Raw genomic sequence first — 18909 nt, 5'->3', positions numbered from 1 at the left:
TCTTGTTTAATCTTGGTGTTAGGTTTGAAAAGTGTAAAGAGACTTTTTATATAGAAAACGGGAATATTTTTCTATTTACCCCAGATTTAACGTGTTAAAAATGAATATTCCTGGTGATAAAATTGTAAATATTCGGGACGTACGTCAGTAGTAAGTAAATGGGATGAAGCTAAAGGAGTTAATCTAAGTTCTTCCTCTTGTCAAATATGATTCGATCCCTTTCAGCCGAAGCAGCAATTCCTCGAGGGAAAGTGTCACGAAGAGATGGTCTTTGCGGAGTCAGTAAGACCTTTTACGAAGGAGACAGGATAGTGGGAGGCAGGAAAGCCTTACCCGGTGAATTTCCTTGGCAGGTATGTTAGAAACGAGAAAAACTAAATTTGATAAAAACCTGTCGCGGTGTTTGACATTTCTATATCTGTCATTCTTTTATATCGGATGAGAACATTTATATCTTGAATTACCTAAATTTTAAAATTGTCTCTCCCTTCTTTTTTATTATTATTTTATTTTAAAAGGTATCGCTGCAGAGAAATACTTGGTTTTTCGGTTCTTCGCACATTTGCGGTGGTTCCGTCTTGAACGAAAATTGGGTCTTAACGGCAGCGCATTGTGTGCACGGGTTTGTATGCCTTTCTTTTTTATAAATTTGATTTTACGTGAAAGGTGTCGTGTCCGTTTTAACGAGACAACGGCTTCCGAGGGCTTAAACACAATACATAGTTTATATATTTTTATATAAATTCCTATAGTGTAACTTTAAAAAAAACTGAAAGGGTATTTTTTACCTTTAATGAAGATAAAAAATTAAGTTATAACAGAAATACATCATTAGAATAAAAGGATATTTTTCTAGTAAACCTGTAAACAACGGCCGTCAGTGGCCGTTGTTAGAGGTTATCTTTTTCCGTTTAGAACTGGACGTTATTGGAGGTTGAACTGTACATTTATATTTAATATCAGAAAGAATTTATAATGGCATTTCCAGGTATTAACGATGGAATTTTACGTAGAGGGGTGGAAGTTTCTGACACGATTCTTCCAATTAAATCTCGTTTAAGTGGATCGCACAATAAAGGGCAGAAGACAGTAGGGAAGACTTGTATTAATTCCTTGAAAGAAAATCATATTTTAATGATGGCGCTTATATCTCGGTAGATTATTCATCTACGGCACTGTTTTACCAATCCGTATGAAACCAAGCAATGCATTCATCAATGTCGTTTCTTCTTTAAACAACAGCTTGACTTTAGAACCTACCGGAAATTAATATCGAAAGGGGGGAAAGGAGAAGATAATTTCTACTCGACTATAAATCCGCCATGCGTAACGTCTAGATTTTAATAAAAGCGACCATCCCGATCGGAGGTCGAAGAGCATAGAGGAATTAAAAGTTTTAATTACAGAAACGGAATGGAGAAAATCAAATATGATAAAGCCGTTACGACCTTGACCTTTCGACCTGACTTTCTCTCTCTCTCTCTCCCTCCATTAGTGTAATTGATGGGGGAAGAGATTTTTAAAATATCATTTGGTTTCGTTGCAGGGTACCTTCCAACAAGTTCCTCGTCAAATTTGGCCTGCAAATTCTTTCCGACTCGGGCCCAGGCGTCGTCAGTAGAAAGGTTAGTCACAAACCCAGTTAAATTGAATTACGACTCGGCTAGTCTCTTACTAATTACAATTTCCAAATTTGTTCGTTGCAATGGGATTTAATACGGATACCTCTTCCAATTACCTTTTCTACCTTCTCACCTTCCCTAAGTCGATTCGGATTAAAAATCGCCATGAAACTTTTTATTCCTTTTTCCAATAGGGATTATTACATTTTTATTTCTCTAAAGAAAAGACTGAAATTTAATTTCATCCCCCCTTTTTTTCCACTTCCCTTTGTATTTAAGTGTTATTATTTCGTTTCGTCGTTTCTTTTTAGTATTCACCCCTCGTCTTTACCGAATAGCGTTATTTTTGAAAACGGGATCACGTGCTTCTGCATCCGATTTACAGTGTTGCCAGTTCCCTAAAGTAAAATTTCCCTAAATGTTCGCTTAAAACTTCCCTAAAGTGGCGATTTAATCGGAAGAGGTGCCGCTATGCAAATATATATATATATATATATATAGATTTGGCTTAATTAACTTAGTTTTAGTTTTTTTGTTTAAATCCCTAATGAATAGTCCCTAAACGTCGAATATTCTGGAAAATGTTCTAATTTAGAAATATTGATTCTACCGAATTAAAACTGTCGCAATTTCGGAATAAAATGTCTCAATTTCTGTTCGTGTTGAGAATTCCGCCGCTTCATTAAACCGTAGCGAAACGTCTTTCTGTTGATGTAATATACAATTTTCCTGTACATAAAATTTCCCAAAATAAGAAGTATTTACTTTAAAAATGTCCCTACTTTAAATATTTTTTTCGATGCTCAGAGATACTATTTCCCTTCAGAAAGGTATTAAAAAATAAATATATAGGGAAAAGTACGTTTTTCTCTTTACACGAATATCCCTTATATGGAAAAGTTACATCTGCATACGAATTATTGATGGAGAAAATTATAATTACGTTAACAGTATATAAAGTGGCTAAATTAAAAATCTGACTTATTTTCACGGGAAAGAATATTTTTCCCGAATTTCCTTAAACTTTCAAAAAATTCCCCGCACGGGGAAAAGTTCGGCCAACGTGTTTAAACAGATAAGGGCAGCAGCGACAGGATGGACGAAATCGTGCATTAGAGAGTTTCCTTAATTGAAATTCCTGCGATAAACAATGGCGCGCAGCAATTGTAGATAAAGAGAAATCAATATACTTTAACTGCCTAGTCAAATCTAGGGATTTAACGGCCGTATCATTTTCTAATTCCGATTTTGATGGTCCGACGTCCATTCAGGTTTCCGAGATAGTTGTACACTCCGACTACGACGATAGCAGTTTGCACAACGACATCGCGCTGTTGAGACTTTCCACCCCTCTGGACCTATCGTCCTCTAATGAGCACATCAACTCCATCTGTCTCCCTTCGGACCTTCACGTCCAAGGATTTACTACCGCCTCCGGGTGGGGATCCACGCACGAAGGTAGGATTCACAGCGTCCAAGCGTTAACGTTCTCCTTGGCTCAATTATGAAACCATTTCTTTTCGTAGACGGATACGCCACCGACGAACTTCGAGCCGTGGAGGTTCCCATCATCGGTTTGAGCCAATGTCGCTCCATGTATGGTCGAGGAGCCATCGCCGATTCCATGCTGTGTGCGGGATACAGCCAGGGTGGTAAAGATTCTTGTCAGGTGGGTAAATGATCCTCCAAAACTTTGTGTATTGTGCAAGTGCTTTTCATACTACAATCTTGTATACTTTGTGTCCGTTCTGGAGGGTTGTGAAAGTACTTCTGTATATTTTACACTATTATCGAAAGTGGGACTATTGCAGATAATTCCACGTAAGTTTTGACCCTTACTCGATATAATTAAAGGAAGCAATATTAAAACTCATTTAACACAACGAGTTAATCTTAGTTTAATTCATACTATTTTCTGTACCAACTAACCTCCACCTTTAGCCATTGTTAACCATCATTGCAGGATAGATCAGAGTATAGGGCAAATCTAAACATTGTTTCCGTTTAACTAAATTATTCTGTACTAATTCAGTGATTTAATATTACTTCCATGTGTTCTACTGTGTTAATTCTATGTATTGACATTAATCCTTTGTACTTTTACAGGGTGATTCGGGTGGACCGCTCATCCAACGTAAAGGAGGGAAAGCCGAACTGGTAGGAATCGTTTCTTGGGGCATAGGTTGCGCTCGACCTAACAAGCCGGGTGTGTACACCAGACTGTCATCGTACCTGAAGTGGATAGAGGAGCACGCCTACTAACTACTCATCCCTTCCGAACGGACATATTTGGCACGACAGAACAGAAACAAACGGGCGACGGGGCACCATTTCAAATCCTGAATGATTAAACAAGTCAATTAATTTACTTTTGGTGTAACAAAAGAATAAACAGAAGTAAAATTTAATCCTAGAAATTAAAAAAACAAAAAAACACGAGGCATTCTTTCTTAATTGACTCGTTTTACAATCCGCAGGGAAAAAGCCAAGGTATATTTTGTTACTTTCCCTGATGAGATGCAGTTTGATTAATTAATTTGCTTTTGTTCTATTAACCAATCGAGAATTTGCATTTAGACGATCGCCTTACGGGGGCGAAATTCTAACGGATCCCCTTACAACCGGCTATACAATACAATCCTGCAAATGTCGCCATCTAGCGGATAAAAGTGGTAATTAAAGAGGGGGAAAAAGATTAAAAAGAGCACTCGGAACACGTCCGATTGCATACGTCTATCGCTTCACCCGAACAAAATAATTCAATTAAACAAGAACAAAAACGGGGAGCGAAAACGGTCCGCTCCAGGCACTAACCTAGCCGAACCATCGATGTTACTATGGTAACACAAGATACACAAAATTGCTTTTATAGCAACAAACCCGAAGTGTTACGCCCCTTCTACGGGTATGATTTACAAACCGCCAAATCCGGTGAATGCCCGCTGATCCCTTATTAAGTCCCACCCTACTATAGTATTAATCTTACCATAGTATAAATTTACCATTTTCTTAATTATAATACTTTTTAAAAACTGGCACGCGATTTGGGGGGGGGGGCAGAAACACCAAGATCCTGCCAAAAGCCTACTACTACAGCATTAATCTGATAAACTCTCCGATTGAGGTTTTTATACCGTTTACATGATGCTATTAGGAAGTTATTCTCCCTCAAGAGATATAAAACAAATAAGTACTACTATAGATACAATAATAATAAGAGGAAAGACACATTTAGTTTCGGTTTAATACTATTAACGGGGAAAAACATTTTCTTCAAGTACACATAATTAATTTAATGAAAAAAAAATACGACTATGGGAATAAAATAATAAACAACACACGCCTTCATAACCGCTAGATTTAAACTAAAACTCTCATTTTTACTCTAGTTCGGTTAAAAGTATAGAACAGAACATACTTCTACAGTAAGAAAGGTGCTTAAAATAAGGAAAAAATAAATAAATACACAGGTCTGCTACCGTTATTTTAGGGAAAAATCCCTCATTTTGCTGTCGAGAGCGTAAAATAATGCATACTGTTATGACAATAAAGGCACACAAGTAAGAAAAAATGCTGTTGTACAGTAGGAATAAAATAATAAACACTTTAATACTGTTCCGTAGAAGTTCTGTTAAAAGTATATAAAATAGAAAATGCTGCTAAAGTAATAACGGAAAAAACAGGTTTTTTTCCGTTATTTTGCCGCTGTTTTTATAAAATAGTACTTTTTTACCGTTACCGTAACATAAAAATAACTCTTATTTTCGTTATCAACTTCTAAAGGAACTAAATCCTTCCTGTTTCTTGCGCTTATAATCCGATAGAAGAGCATGTTTCCTCTATATTAATACTCGCTACACACAACGATCCGATCAGATCGATACATAAACTTTCAAATTGAATACGATACTACTATAATATCAACCATAAACAATACAGAAAAAAAATACTAAGAGCGTAATATATTTTAATTTAAAAAAAAGGAGGGTGCTGTTAGAGGAATACAGTTACTTTCACTCGATACAGGTGATTCGGAGGAATCGATTCTTATTCATAATCGGTTAAGACGCTTATTTCTGCATTTCACTTCCTTAAGAGTAATCTCTTAAGGAAGTGAAATGCAGAAATTCAAGTGTCAATTCCAGTAATATCAGAAACAGAATTTCATGTGTACAGAGGCATTAACCACTTCAATAACTCGAATTTTCCGCCAAATTAGTTCGTGTTGTGGATATTAATATAGTAGCATTAATGTAACAGCATCGATTCGTCTCGATTTTTTACGCACGTCTTTGAAAAGTTGAAGCGCCCCGTGAAATCCCGAGCCGCTACTTTAGCGCTACATCAATGGCGTTACGGGTTACTACGTTACGAATTAAAAAAAAAAAAGGGGGAAGAAAAATTGGGGGAAATGAAACGTTTCGATAAGATCGATACATAAATTCGTCGAATTTTACGGGATGCTAATGCAGAAAACAATACAAAGCAATACATTTGCCACCGGGGTATATTAATTTATATAAACCTGTATATATTTTTTTCGAGTGCCGCTATGGTTACAGAATATCCGAGATGAATTTTTAAATTTTTTTTTTTTTTCTAACATTCTAGTTCGGCTTCCGTCTTCTCCCGATCCCACCTTTTCCAACATTCCAGCCGATCGATTACTCTTGTCAGGTCGGGATGCATCAGTTCAGAAGGTACAACTATAGCAACAACTGAGAAGCAATGGAAGCAAGGTGATGGAGCAGCAGCCAAGGTAAGCTTTCACGCCACTTCAAAGGTTAAGGGGGTTGCTTTATAGTACATTGCAAACCGGACCCGACCCATGATCCAATTTAACGCCCCTTGTAATAACTAATCCGGATTAACGGGATGAGAATTAGGTCACGGCGTGCTATTCCCGACCGATGCTGCCAGGAGATTAATGCGCTGCGCTTTATTTCGGCTTATCTGGCGGGTGCAGTTTGTCTCCCCTTAACGCCTCATTGGGTGAAGAAGTGAGAACGATTTTTTTTCTTTTTTTTTCCGGCGGAAGGGATGCGTTTTCCCCGACGCCGTGTAAGAGGTCGACGACAGCGCCTCTATCAACGCGATTAAGGGACCGGATGAAGAAATGCATTCTGTCTCTCGATACTCTTATATTAATATCGGATTGATACCGATTAGGGTGACAATCGGTGGCAGAAATCGCCAAGATTAAACCGACCGAAAATTTACTTGGAAAATTAAATAAATGAACTTATTACGCTCTTCTAATATCGAACGTCGGCCGATTACGGCGACGATTAGCGGGCGATTAATTAGAATTTAATCGCCAAAAAACCGCCCAACGTAAAAAAAAATTCACTCGGTTAATTAAACTTATTAACACGTAGAAAATTCTCGGCCGGATGACGGAATATCGAGAATAATGTTCGATCGAGATTTCGGATTGGTTAATTCCGCCGGTTGCCCCGTTATCGGGCCAATAAGGTGGAGCGTTTTAAATAACATCCGTTCAACAAGTTAAAGCAGTTTTCTGATCATAGGAGATTTTTTTTTATTTGCACGTTTTTTGCATCCGAATAAATTTTATCTTCTTAATAATTTATACAGTCGGAGTGTCGTTTACGCGGATAACCTATTCCTTGGCATTAAATACGAGTTGAGGTAGAGGAAACAAAATTGATTTTTAATAAAAGATTTTATGGGGATAAAGTACTTAAAAATACTGGGGAATTCTCTGTGCGAGGTAAAATAAAGAATTCTTTACTTGCTGGTTTTACTGGTTTCCATTCGTCCTCTGGCATATTCAACAGTACTCCTGTAGATAAATTTTATATTAGACCCACGCTAAGCTAGAAAGCTAGGCCTACGATCTTGTTGTAAATAAGCATTTATACTGAATTATTTCTTTGTATCGATCTCGCGAAAGAAAATATCAACATATATATATATACATTTTAATAAAACTTTTCGTTTTTCTTACTGGTTGCCGTAAAAATCTCGTTTCTCTAAAATACATACAATAGGCCCGAGATTCTAACGTACTTTACAACTTGAAAACACATTTACAAAAGCCGGGAATAATTCCAATGCGTGTTTTTTTTTTTAAACTTAAAACGGCCTTAATTAACGACACAAACTAGCTAATGTATTCAATCTAAGCTTATAAATCTGCTTAAATGTAAGGTTTTTCTACTAGGCCTTAGATCTGGATGTTATTTAGAACCGTACATTTAAAACGTAAGGTGTTTTAATCCTTTAAAATTCAAATATATATGTTTTTATGCCATAAATAAGCTACTAGATATTGTTTAAAGTATATTTCCTGTTTAATTATCTTAAAAACAGCTGGCAGGCTTTAGTTCTGCGGGACACGTTAGGCCTAATCGACACTGTTTACCATTCGTGCTCGATGCAGTTTGCGTACGTGGAATTTAATACATTAAAATATATTCATTTTTTCCTCCGGTTTATAAAAGTAAAATGATAGGCCTAAGGAATTAAAAGATAAACTATATTCTAGCCTATTTTGCCGTTCTATGTAGCCCAGGTAGTATGAAATCGTACTAAAATACGGGTTTTGTACGTCACTAACCTATAATTTAGCCCGTAAACGTTTTGGCAAGATATAAATTTTCTTAGCCGATAGCAGACCAGGACGATTTTTAACGGATTTTTACAAAGATCCGGTATAAGTAACACCGTTGAAGATTTACATTTTAAAAGAGGAGTAAGAGCAAAAGTAGTTGTTAAATATTAAATCTTTAGAGTAGAAGAATCCTTTTCGGTATAGACGACAACGGCGAAAAGATTAAATTAAAGCAGAAACTCTTTAATAATGTCGTGTTGGTTTTTCAATGCCCATTGATTTTTCCAAAGGCGATTCTGATAGTGTAAAATCAATGATAAGTGGTTGGTCGATGTAAAGCTGCAGTCTCGGCGCGAAATGGCCGTGTAATTAGCGCGATCTGACCACCTAAGTCTAATCAATGAGGTCCACATGGCCCAAGATCAACTATTAACTTCCTCTTCTCGTTGAAAACTCTGCGCCGTGTTCTGTGCCAAAAATTACTAATGTTTTCTCTCCGTTGCTGAGTCAAGCCTAAGAATAAAATTTAAAATAAAAAAAAAAAGTGTTTGTTTACGTCAGTCATTTTTTATGTCTTAAATTACGAATTGATAATTCATTTAGCGGCCTACTTTTTAATATTTATGCTTCGAGATTTTCCTTTAAATCTATAGAATCCAGAGGTGGAAAAAAGGCAAAAAATAAATAAATATAATATAATATAACCGGATGCGATCTTCTAGTTAATAATTTTCTCTCTCTCTCTCTCTCTCTCTCTCTCTCTTTTCTTGGTCTTAAATATGGCTTTTGAATTATTAAAACTTTAAGAGAAGTCTTTCATTCTATAAAATTGATGTATTGAGTAAAGAATATAAATTGTGCAGCATCATTGTCTTGGATTTCTTTCCCGTATAAATGTCTTTATTTAGTTGAATTTGTTGTTGGAAATCTTATTTATTTATTTTTTTTTTCTATTCTTCAAAATTTTAAAGAAATTCCTTGCCGTTCTTTCCAAATTTCCTAAAATTATTTAATAAGTTTGGTGCATTTTCTTTTTAATCTAGAAAAAAAAAGACAAAAATATATTCTTATTTTTTAGGCATGTTTATAACATTTCTTCCACTCAAAATCTTAAAAAACATTAAAAAAATTTAATTAAAATGAAGATTTTCTAAACCATTCTTAGTTTAAAGTACCTCTTTTATGCTCTAAATTCCAAATAAATCGAGCATTTATATAACTTATATAAAAGTATATACAGTATATATATATATTTTTTAAAAAAATATTTATATAAATCAATTTTTCTTTCTATATTTAATATTTTTATAAAAACAAAAGTAAATCATTGTCGAAATTGTACAGAAATATTTTATACAACTTTCCAAACCATCAAACTCTATTATCAAATACTAAAATATATATATATATTTAGATTTTAAAATCTTTCATATACATCTAGACTATAATTTACTATATTTATAATATTTTAAATAATTTTTCTACTTAAAAAAAAAACAATAATCTTCTACCTTGGCCAATAATATTATAATAAAAATATGAAGAAAAGAGAAGAAATAATAATATAAAAATGGCCAAATGAAATAGAGAAAGAATTATTTCACGATTTTCTAACATTGCTTGCGTTAAAGATATATTTTTTTCCATCTTTAAACAATCCCATAAATCAGATGTCTACAGCTGTAGAAGACTGTGCAAATCAATGAATAAAGAAATACTGCTGCAAACCGCATCTGTAAATGATTTACCGCAGTAAAGAACCACAGAATAAACTTAACGGTGTATAATTGGTGGAGAGTGAATCGTACGCGACTTTACTGTTACTAATTGAAGCATTTACCTTCTTTTATAGTGTACGTTCTGGCGATTTTTCTTTTACTTTATAAAATATTATATACAAAATTTAAAAAAGATAACTACGGGATAATATATAGAAGAAAGTAAACAGCCAGATTCGACTTTGATTCGAGTCATTAATAGGGGAAAAAAATAGTAAAGATTCTTTAAAATATTTTAAAGTCGTAAAAATAAATTGATTTTAAAATATTATCGTAATGTATTTTTTCTATTTAAACAACAAAATTGTTTCTATCCCTTCTTTTTCTTCCTTTAAATCATTTATCGTTAACTATTAACGTTCTTTTTTTGATAAGTGGAGAAGGGTTTCGCTGTGAATTTTAAACTTTTTCGACTCTGTTTATTCCTTTTTAAACGGGATAAAAATATAAGAATCTTTAACTTATAAATTACCTAACTTTATATAAAATAAGATAACAATTATTTTTACTTTTTAAAGTGCTTAAATTATTACTTACAAGTTTTATATCATGGCTCATCTGCTTACCACAATAATGCTTGATATAGAAGGATTAGAATAGTATGAATTAATGTATTGTAAATTATTAAACATCTTCCAGTTTATCTGTCTGTATCAAATATGCTTCCTATATAACCTTATATTTAAGTAAGATGAATTATAAATTAATATTCACAATTATTTAATAAGTTTATTATTATTTTAGGTATTTAGTGTATTGTTTTGGAGTTTTAACAATTTATTCTCATCCAAATAAGTCTTCTACAAGGCCTTATATTCAATATAAGCTTATATACAATGTAAATAAAATGATAACAGTCGGCTTTTTCTTATATATTCAGAGTATATATCATATCAAATATATATATATATATATACATGATATATAATATATTATCATACATAGACTTGTATAATATAGAAAATTTCAATATTATATAAATGTCAAAATATTCTTAACGTTCAGAATAGAAATAAGTTATTCAGAATTGAAAATTCGGTAAGGAATAAATGTATACATATAACATAAAAGTCGCTATTGATTAATTATATGTAATTGGCTTAGAATGAAGTATAATTCATATTTATATTAATAAATATATATTTGTATGCGTGAATCTTTATAAATTTTATTCTAAATATATATATATAAATTTTATTGGAATTTCTGTTGCGTTCAAAAATTCAAGATAAAATAGAAAGTAAGTCATAGTTGCTGAAACATTTATTTGTATTTTAAGATTTGGTTGTGTATTCGGAGCATCTTTTATGTTGTAGGATAGTAAACAAGCGAAGGGAAAAGATTTTTAGATAAGCCAAAATCTATGTGACAAATCCTAGAGGAACATTTATTAATATCTATACAAATTCGCAAGTAGATAGATACCTTGTTACTAAATCATCAGGAAGTGCAGTAAGAGCGATTCACTGTTATAGGTAATACCTACAAATATAGGTAAATAAACTCACCACACAAAAAACTTTCCCAACATTCCGACTCCACGGATATGAAGGATCTTCGGGCAAAATACGTATTCGATTAGTTGTTGGCCCCAAGAAACGTTATATTAAAAAAGAGCCAAAGCCGTTAGGAAAGTTTGCCTTTGCCAGTTTAAATTTCTTTTCTGACTTTATGACCGATAATGCAACATATTCTTATTAGTATCCACGCGGTTTAATATACGGGTTTGGCCACAAACAAATTCGTTTTCCGATTTACGTCCGCCGGGGTATGAAAAAAGCCACACCGACTTTCGGTTAAACGACTTTTGGTCCACCCTGCATACGTAATCCATACATTATATGTAAACTGTATCAGAACCGAACTGTTTTTAATTTCCGTGTTCGGGTACGATCAAAGGGCATAAGAAATGAAGCTACTGACCTTTAATATCCGTTACTAAATCGAATATCGCGTTTATTCTTCACTACAGCGGCATTGGGACGACGAGAATCGAAAAATAAACCGGCAAAAATAATAAAAAATCTGCAAACAAAAATTATTTGTTTAGACTTAACTGTTTCAATGTCAATAAATGTAAAAATTTAATATTAAAAATTTTAAATTCTTTGTTTTCCGTGGCTTTTTTCCATTGTTTAACTAACTTAACACAATTAATATTACTAGGATTAACTTCTACGATAATTTAAATAATTAAATCATTTATTCATTTCTAGTTAAATCCTCCCCCCCCCGAAAACCGTAAAGCATACAGTTCCATTACGGAGTACTTTTTCAATACTCCGCAACGATGATGTTTATTATTTTAAAAATTACTTTTGCCGTTCGGAAGAGGAGGGGGGAAATCATAAAAGAAAGTGACTCGGGACGAGATAGCATTAACAGTAGCCACGTGCAATTTTCGTTTTGAAACAAAAAAAAAAAAAAAAAAAAAAAACGGGGTAGTCGGAAGGTAAGAGTGAAGTAACTGTACTTAGAAGAAAGAATGTTTCCTTCACAAAATTGCATTGTTAATTGTTCACACGCAGCAATTCGATGAAATAACTCGAACAAAAGGACAAGACCATTCCCCAGTGGATGCCATTAAAGCCTCTTTTAATGGAATCGTAGGAACAACGGCCTCCGGTGTCACTTTTGTTTCGGTTCTTAAAAAAAAATTTCCGAGACTCAAACATTTTTGTTTTTATGAATATATTTCCAAAAAATACTATAAACAGGTAAATTACGTCGGAAAACTTTTACAGAAATTTAAAATTCGAATAATAACAATAATAATTTTTTTTTCTCTTTTTTTTTCGCTTCCGATACTCCCGGCCTCTGGTGTCGATTCTATTTCACCTCTGTTTAGTAGTTTATTTTTAGTAGGAATATTTATGAAATAACAAAAACAGAAATTATATATTCCCGGAAAACTGAAATGGGATTCAATTTAAAAGAAAAAAAAAACTTTTATAGATAAATAAATTATTTTCTAGATGTTACTTTTGAATATATATATTGTTAAATTGTGTTTTAATAATGTTTCATTTCGGCTTTTGTTTATAAATCATTAAATAAAAAATTTTTAAAATAAAATATAAAATATTTTGTTTTTTAATTTCTTTGTTATTTATTTCGCAAATAGATAAAAATTCGAAAATATTCTTCGTTTTAAAAAAAGAATTATAATGATTTTTCTTCGATACGTAAAGTGTTGCCATTTCTCTAGCATTTTGTAACAATGACGCTAATAAAAATTATAAAAATAGCCCAAAATTCCCCTTCGCTTTTTTTTTTATTTAAAGAATTCCACCTTAAGAAAATATTTTAAAAGATAAATAATAGAAAAGTTTCGCTTAACGTTGCCTAATTAAAATATTATTTGGTTATTTAAGCAAACGGCCTTTGGCATCGTTTATCTCTTTACAAATTGCAAAAAAGAAAAAACATTTTATTTTCAGGAAAATCTAGAATGGGTTTCGCTTCAAAAGCTCTTAAATGGAAATAAATAAACGAGAAAAGTTCACTTTACAGACTGTAATTAACAGAAGCAAAAAAATTATATATATATATATATATTATAAAATTTGGAAGTTAACCGATAACTGTTTTTAACGAATAAAAAAAAATAATTAAAAAAAACCTCGGCGAATTTTGATAATTTAACATCAACAACGAAAACGTGTGTGGTTTTTTAAATAATTATCCAGTTATATTTTTATGAGTACCACCCTCACTTTTTAATTAAAAATTAATTATAGAGACGTTAAATCTTTTCGAGTATAAGGTATCCCGTTGCAAATTTCTATAGGTTGAAATGTAGCGGGCGATAAGCGAAACTTGAAAAAAATAACTCAAGTTTTGTGGCAGTTTTTTCTAACTATTGAGCAGAACGTGTGGCGAAGTTGGAAGAGAGATCTACCCGGCGGCATGCAGATAAGAGTGGTATTATACTTTAGCAGTGATACTTTTGGTACTGCGCGTAACAGCGCGCTGCATTCCAACTGTTTATCTATCCATTTTCTAGGTTGGAATAGGGGGACATTTATTATTCTTCGGTAAATTAGTATGTAACATAGGAAGGACGACGCTCAATAGCACCTATTAATGCATACGAAGGAAAAAACACGTGATTATTGCGTACTCCCTTTTGAGAATGTTGTTTGTCATGCTAGACACGTGGTGTGCCCATTGAGGAAAGTGATTTATGAGCCTCCGCTCTGTTTACCTAATGAGTGGCTCTCCATGGATGCAACCGTACAAATTACTTTAACTCGAGAAATATTACTGAGATTTTAATCTGCGTTAATAAAACTAATATATATATATTTTTTTCTTCTATTTGATTACTTAGGAAGCGAGCTTTTGTTAAACATATCCTTTTAGTCGATTAATTTCTTGCATTTAAGAACGTGCGGACAGGTAAAATCCTAGAAGAGGGACCGCAAAAAGGACATTAACGAATCTTTATTCTGAAGGGACCAGAAAAGACAAGTTCCTGTACTTACTGTCTGGTGTTGGATGGTTTTATCGAGCTCTGTGCACGTAAGCCAAGTTCCACACACCTCTACTTAATAGTTTTATTCTCCCTTAGCGTGCTGTAACCCTTAGGTATAAGTTACTTCACTGGCAGATTTTCCAAATCCTTAGATGACCACGGCCGGAATATTCCGACTTAATGCATCCGTGATTTATGGAGACATTAGATGCGGTACCCTCATATTTTTTCCGGATTGGCACATCTTATTTGGCACAGATGGGCCCTTTATGTGTTGCGGCGCATTGTTCGACAACTATTTTATGCATCGAACCCGATGTAAGAGCCTCTTTACGATATTTATGATTATTCTCTTGTCGATATATTCTACATTCGGTCACCGATTTCGGGTTACTTTTTCTTATTGTTTACAAACTGCCGGTCGGTTTCTCGCTAAAAATTGCTCCGAAATTCTCTCCGAGACACGTTGCTTCCTCCGTAGAGAACGTCAAATGTGACGTCTCGACTGTCGTCATAAAGAGGTTGCGCGGAAATTATAATTTGTTTAGTTGAAGTGTGAGACAATTTGTAAAAGGGAGAAACAAAATCGACCGGCTAAGCGTTTACCTCTATTAACATAGAGATAAAAATCTTATCTGAATTATTGGACTCGACTTTTTTCTTATTCTTTTGTATATATATCGGGTGAATGCGATAAAAGGACTTAGACAGGCTATTGTGTGTGTAGCCATTAGGTAGACGAAGCTACCTCGAGAACTATCTTCGATAACGTCAATGGAGTTTCACTTGATGCTTTATTGTCGAGTAGTGAATCATTGGCCTAATGTGCTCGTGATAGGAATTTATCTTTGAAATTATTTCATGGATTTCCATTTAGACTGCCTTACAACCTCGATAACGTTTAAGGATTCTCGGTGTTTCCATTGTCGAATTTGGACCTCCCGTATCGCTCGTTGGTCAGTGAGTACACAGTGTGACGTTATTTAAAACATTTTATCGAATGAATCTTACAAATCATTCGAACGAAGCCATAATTAATAGAACTGGCAGCGAAGATGGTGGAAGTAGAGAAGTTAGCAATGCGACAAAATGGAAGTAGCAATGAAAATATAAGAAAGAAAGATTTTGCCGCTTTCGCCAAATTATTCAGTCGGCGATAAGTAGAATCCGCTTACGTATGTATGGACATTTATCTTTGGAAGAGCTCCTGATTAAAATCTCGGAAGGAGGTAGTTTCTGCAGAATTTATTACTCAATAATTCTCATCTGGATAATCGGACCAGTTGCATATTTTATCAAAACCCTCACCGGATCCCAAAATTTAGTAGCGGTGTTACTATGCGGCCAAGAGGTGGGTCTCTTTGCAAAGATTAGCTAATTTGCGATGCAGACAATTAGCGTATAACAACATTAAAGTGTGGCAAAAAAAAAGATGCAGATAATCGGGCAGATAAGAAAGATAACGAAAATAGCTGGAGAAGAGGTTCTTTTAATTTTAAACGGCAAAAAACAACGTTGTAAAGGTTAAAAAATATTCATTAGGAGGAGGTCTGAAGCGTCCTTAATTTGATAAAGTACGAGATAAATTCTTTTTATTGGAAATATGGCCACATCGGCGATGATGTCATGCTAAAGCAATAATTTAGTTAATGGTGTCTACTCTGCCTTAATTTAGTGATTTGCTGAGCATTTTGCAGCCAGATGACAGAATACTTAATATCCCTTGTCAGATTCTGAAATCGCTTATAAATTTATTACTTAGAATTAATTTGATAAATAATTCCATCTCGATGTATAATAGTTTAAAATGTTTCTGTTGTAATTTATAAAATAATTATGTTAATTGAAGTATTAATAAGGTTACTGTTTCGGTTGCGGACGATGCGAAATTTTGATTCGTTTGCCCGTGATAAAAATGAATGGAGATAAAGAATGATGCCGAATTAGTATTCCGGTAGGCGAGTAATTAGATTTAGAAGAGAAATAACATTGATATGAGTCGGTAACGACGCTCTAGAAATGTTTTCGATGCTATTTTTTCACCATTAAGCTCCTCTTGCAATTGTTTGATCCCTCGAAACCGCAGAACCGATGTATGAAGCGCGATGACGTAAAGATGCTCTTGGCATAGACCAGACGAACGTGGAGAAATATTTCTAAGAAATATCTTCCACTTCCTAGCTTAGTTTTAATGTTGAAATAAAGCGATGGTAATAAACCCCAGTTTCACAGATGCCAGAATAAATTAATATTAAGCAGTATTTCCCATCAAGGGAGTCGCTCCTCTTAACTGAAGATTCAAAATTCTGTCGAGCGTGAACGTATCGAATCTCTTCTGAATTATTAAACCATTCGGATTCTAAATGCTCCAATGGTTTGCTGAAATATTACTCAGATAGTATTCTTTATTTCTAGGGTGTTGAAACCATCGACGAGTCCGGGATGAGTGGAATATGGAGAGTTCCCACCAGACGGAAGGGGAACTTTTGCCTACGGATGGACAATCACCTCTGGGTGAAAGCGCCGATGATCTCTCAGATAAGACAAGCAGCGGACTGAATAAGAACCTCCTCCGATGTCTTCTAATCTTGTTGCCGGTAGGAATTCCGATTGTAGTTTACCTGAAAGACATTGATGCCACCCGGAGAATATTCCTAGCGGCTTTCATCCTGTTCTTGGTCATCGTCTTTTCCTGCATGTTAATGGCGTTGCTCAGGTCGCGCAGGAGATCTCTGGAAGATTCTTCCTCCAACAGTGAAATCGCTAGAGAGCTGGCGCATCGGCACCTGATGGCGGTCACCAACAGGTTCCTCCCCAGAGGAGCACCCCACGCCAGATGCCACAGGCAACTGCACGAGACGGTCATCGGGGATCCCAGAAGGCCCCAAAGAGGGAGATTGCCCATACATTATCAGTTAGCCCCCACTTACAGCCGCTCGCCTTCGCCTCGTAGAGCGGGAATATCATCGTGCAGGGCGCAATTCGGACTCACCTCCCCATCTCATTGCAACACCATCGACGTGCAGGGGATACTGTTTAGAAGGGACGATCCGCCACCCTACGAAGAAGCTCTTCGTTGCCCTCTGGCCAACGCGGAGTATTACAGGGTTCATACCTCAAGGCAGGAGACGCCTCCGCCCTCTTACGAGAGAGCAGTTACTTAAAAAAAAAAGAAGAGGACTCTTTACTTCAAGGACCACACATTCACCAACACACACTTTCGACCAAAAAACCTAGATAAATAGATGGTTTCTTCTTAGAGCCTTGGGCCAGTCATGTATTTTTAAATGTATTATCATAAATTACATAACTAGAAGTTATTTTGTAGCTTTGTAAAATGGTTTTTTCTCTCGTAAAGTTAAACGTTTAGAAAATAGAAAAAAATTTTCGCCGTTTGGAAGATGTTCATTTGTGGATAGAGTTGTGCCAAAAAAAAGGGACTCTTTTAAATGTTATTTTATGATGGGACACGTTCTCTAGGCGCACAGTATGGAACATTTCTAGAACTTTAGACCAATAAAAGAAAAAAAAAAACAAAACCTAGATATTTTCTAATCATATTTATTATTCTTCTATTGTTTTATTCGCTTGAATATCCACACACATTCGTGTTTATAAGAGGAAATAATAATAATAATAATAAAAATTGAGAAATTAGAAAAGCCTCCAGTTTAATTTAATTATCCACATCCCGCACTAACAATTATCATTTAAAAGGTGTCAGATTGATAAATTCCAACAGAAATTGCCTTCTTCCACCCCGTTCGATAGAGATAATAATATTATATGACGAGTTTGGCTCTACACAAATCGGAATCTCTTGGCTCCTCCATTTCTTTGGCAATGGCTCCGACTCGAACGTTATCCGCTCTCAGAATTTAAAATATTCTTCACGAAATTTCTTAATTGGATCTGTAATGTGAGCGCAATCTTCTAAATTATCGATTTATTTTTGAAGTTTTTTTTTTTTTTATAATTATTCCCAGATGACGAACCGCTTGGCATTTAAACTGGGACAATAAAATTGGTAAAATATTCTAAAATTAAGCAATTTCCGAATAAATTTACTATAAAATTCGTCGCGCGCGCTTCTACAAACATTTTACACTCTCGAATTTCTACTTAGTCGTTTGTTATTTCGACAGTTACTCGTTCCCACGCGTGAACCACCGGTGACGTTTACCAACCTGTAACCCGCGAGCCACCCCGAAGTAACGGCCACAGTGATAACTAAATTGGAATCGATCCAAAGGATTTCTACGACGTTAAGAGGTTGAGAACCCTGGCACGGAAACTTAAACAGATACGAGTTTAAAGATAATATCCATTAAAATTAATTAAAATAAGACCGAAGAAAAAGATGTGATCGATAATTTTATAATTAATAAAATAAGAAGAGAAATTATGACATTTAAATCCATTAATTGCTCTTTTTTTTTTTCCTCCCTTTCTTTT

The 18909-nt window shown here is 34.5% G+C and overlaps 2 protein-coding genes across 2 annotated transcripts; both read left to right on the top strand.

Annotated features, from left to right (window-relative positions):
* The first annotated feature begins 206 nt into the window (after window positions 1-206).
* On the top strand, window positions 207-4058 carry LOC136987057 (trypsin-1-like). Its single transcript, XM_067284694.1, has 6 exons — window positions 207-353; window positions 519-622; window positions 1547-1625; window positions 2894-3080; window positions 3149-3291; window positions 3729-4058. The coding sequence occupies exons 1-6, from the start codon at window positions 207-209 to the stop codon at window positions 3882-3884; spliced, it is 816 nt and encodes a 271-aa protein (XP_067140795.1). The 3' UTR covers window positions 3885-4058.
* Window positions 4059-6272: 2214 nt separating this feature from the next.
* On the top strand, window positions 6273-17993 carry LOC136987097 (uncharacterized). The gene is made up of 2 exons (XM_067284762.1): window positions 6273-6381; window positions 16870-17993. The coding sequence occupies exon 2, from the start codon at window positions 16908-16910 to the stop codon at window positions 17616-17618; it is 711 nt and encodes a 236-aa protein (XP_067140863.1). The 5' UTR covers window positions 6273-6381; window positions 16870-16907; the 3' UTR covers window positions 17619-17993.
* Window positions 17994-18909: the final 916 nt, after the last annotated feature.

The sequence above is a fragment of the Centruroides vittatus genome, unplaced genomic scaffold (genome assembly GCF_030686945.1).
Source record: "Centruroides vittatus isolate TY-2023 unplaced genomic scaffold, ASM3068694v2 scaffold_1444, whole genome shotgun sequence".
Lineage (NCBI taxonomy): Eukaryota > Metazoa > Arthropoda > Arachnida > Scorpiones > Buthidae > Centruroides > Centruroides vittatus.
This window is presented reverse-complemented; position numbering and strand designations above follow the sequence as displayed.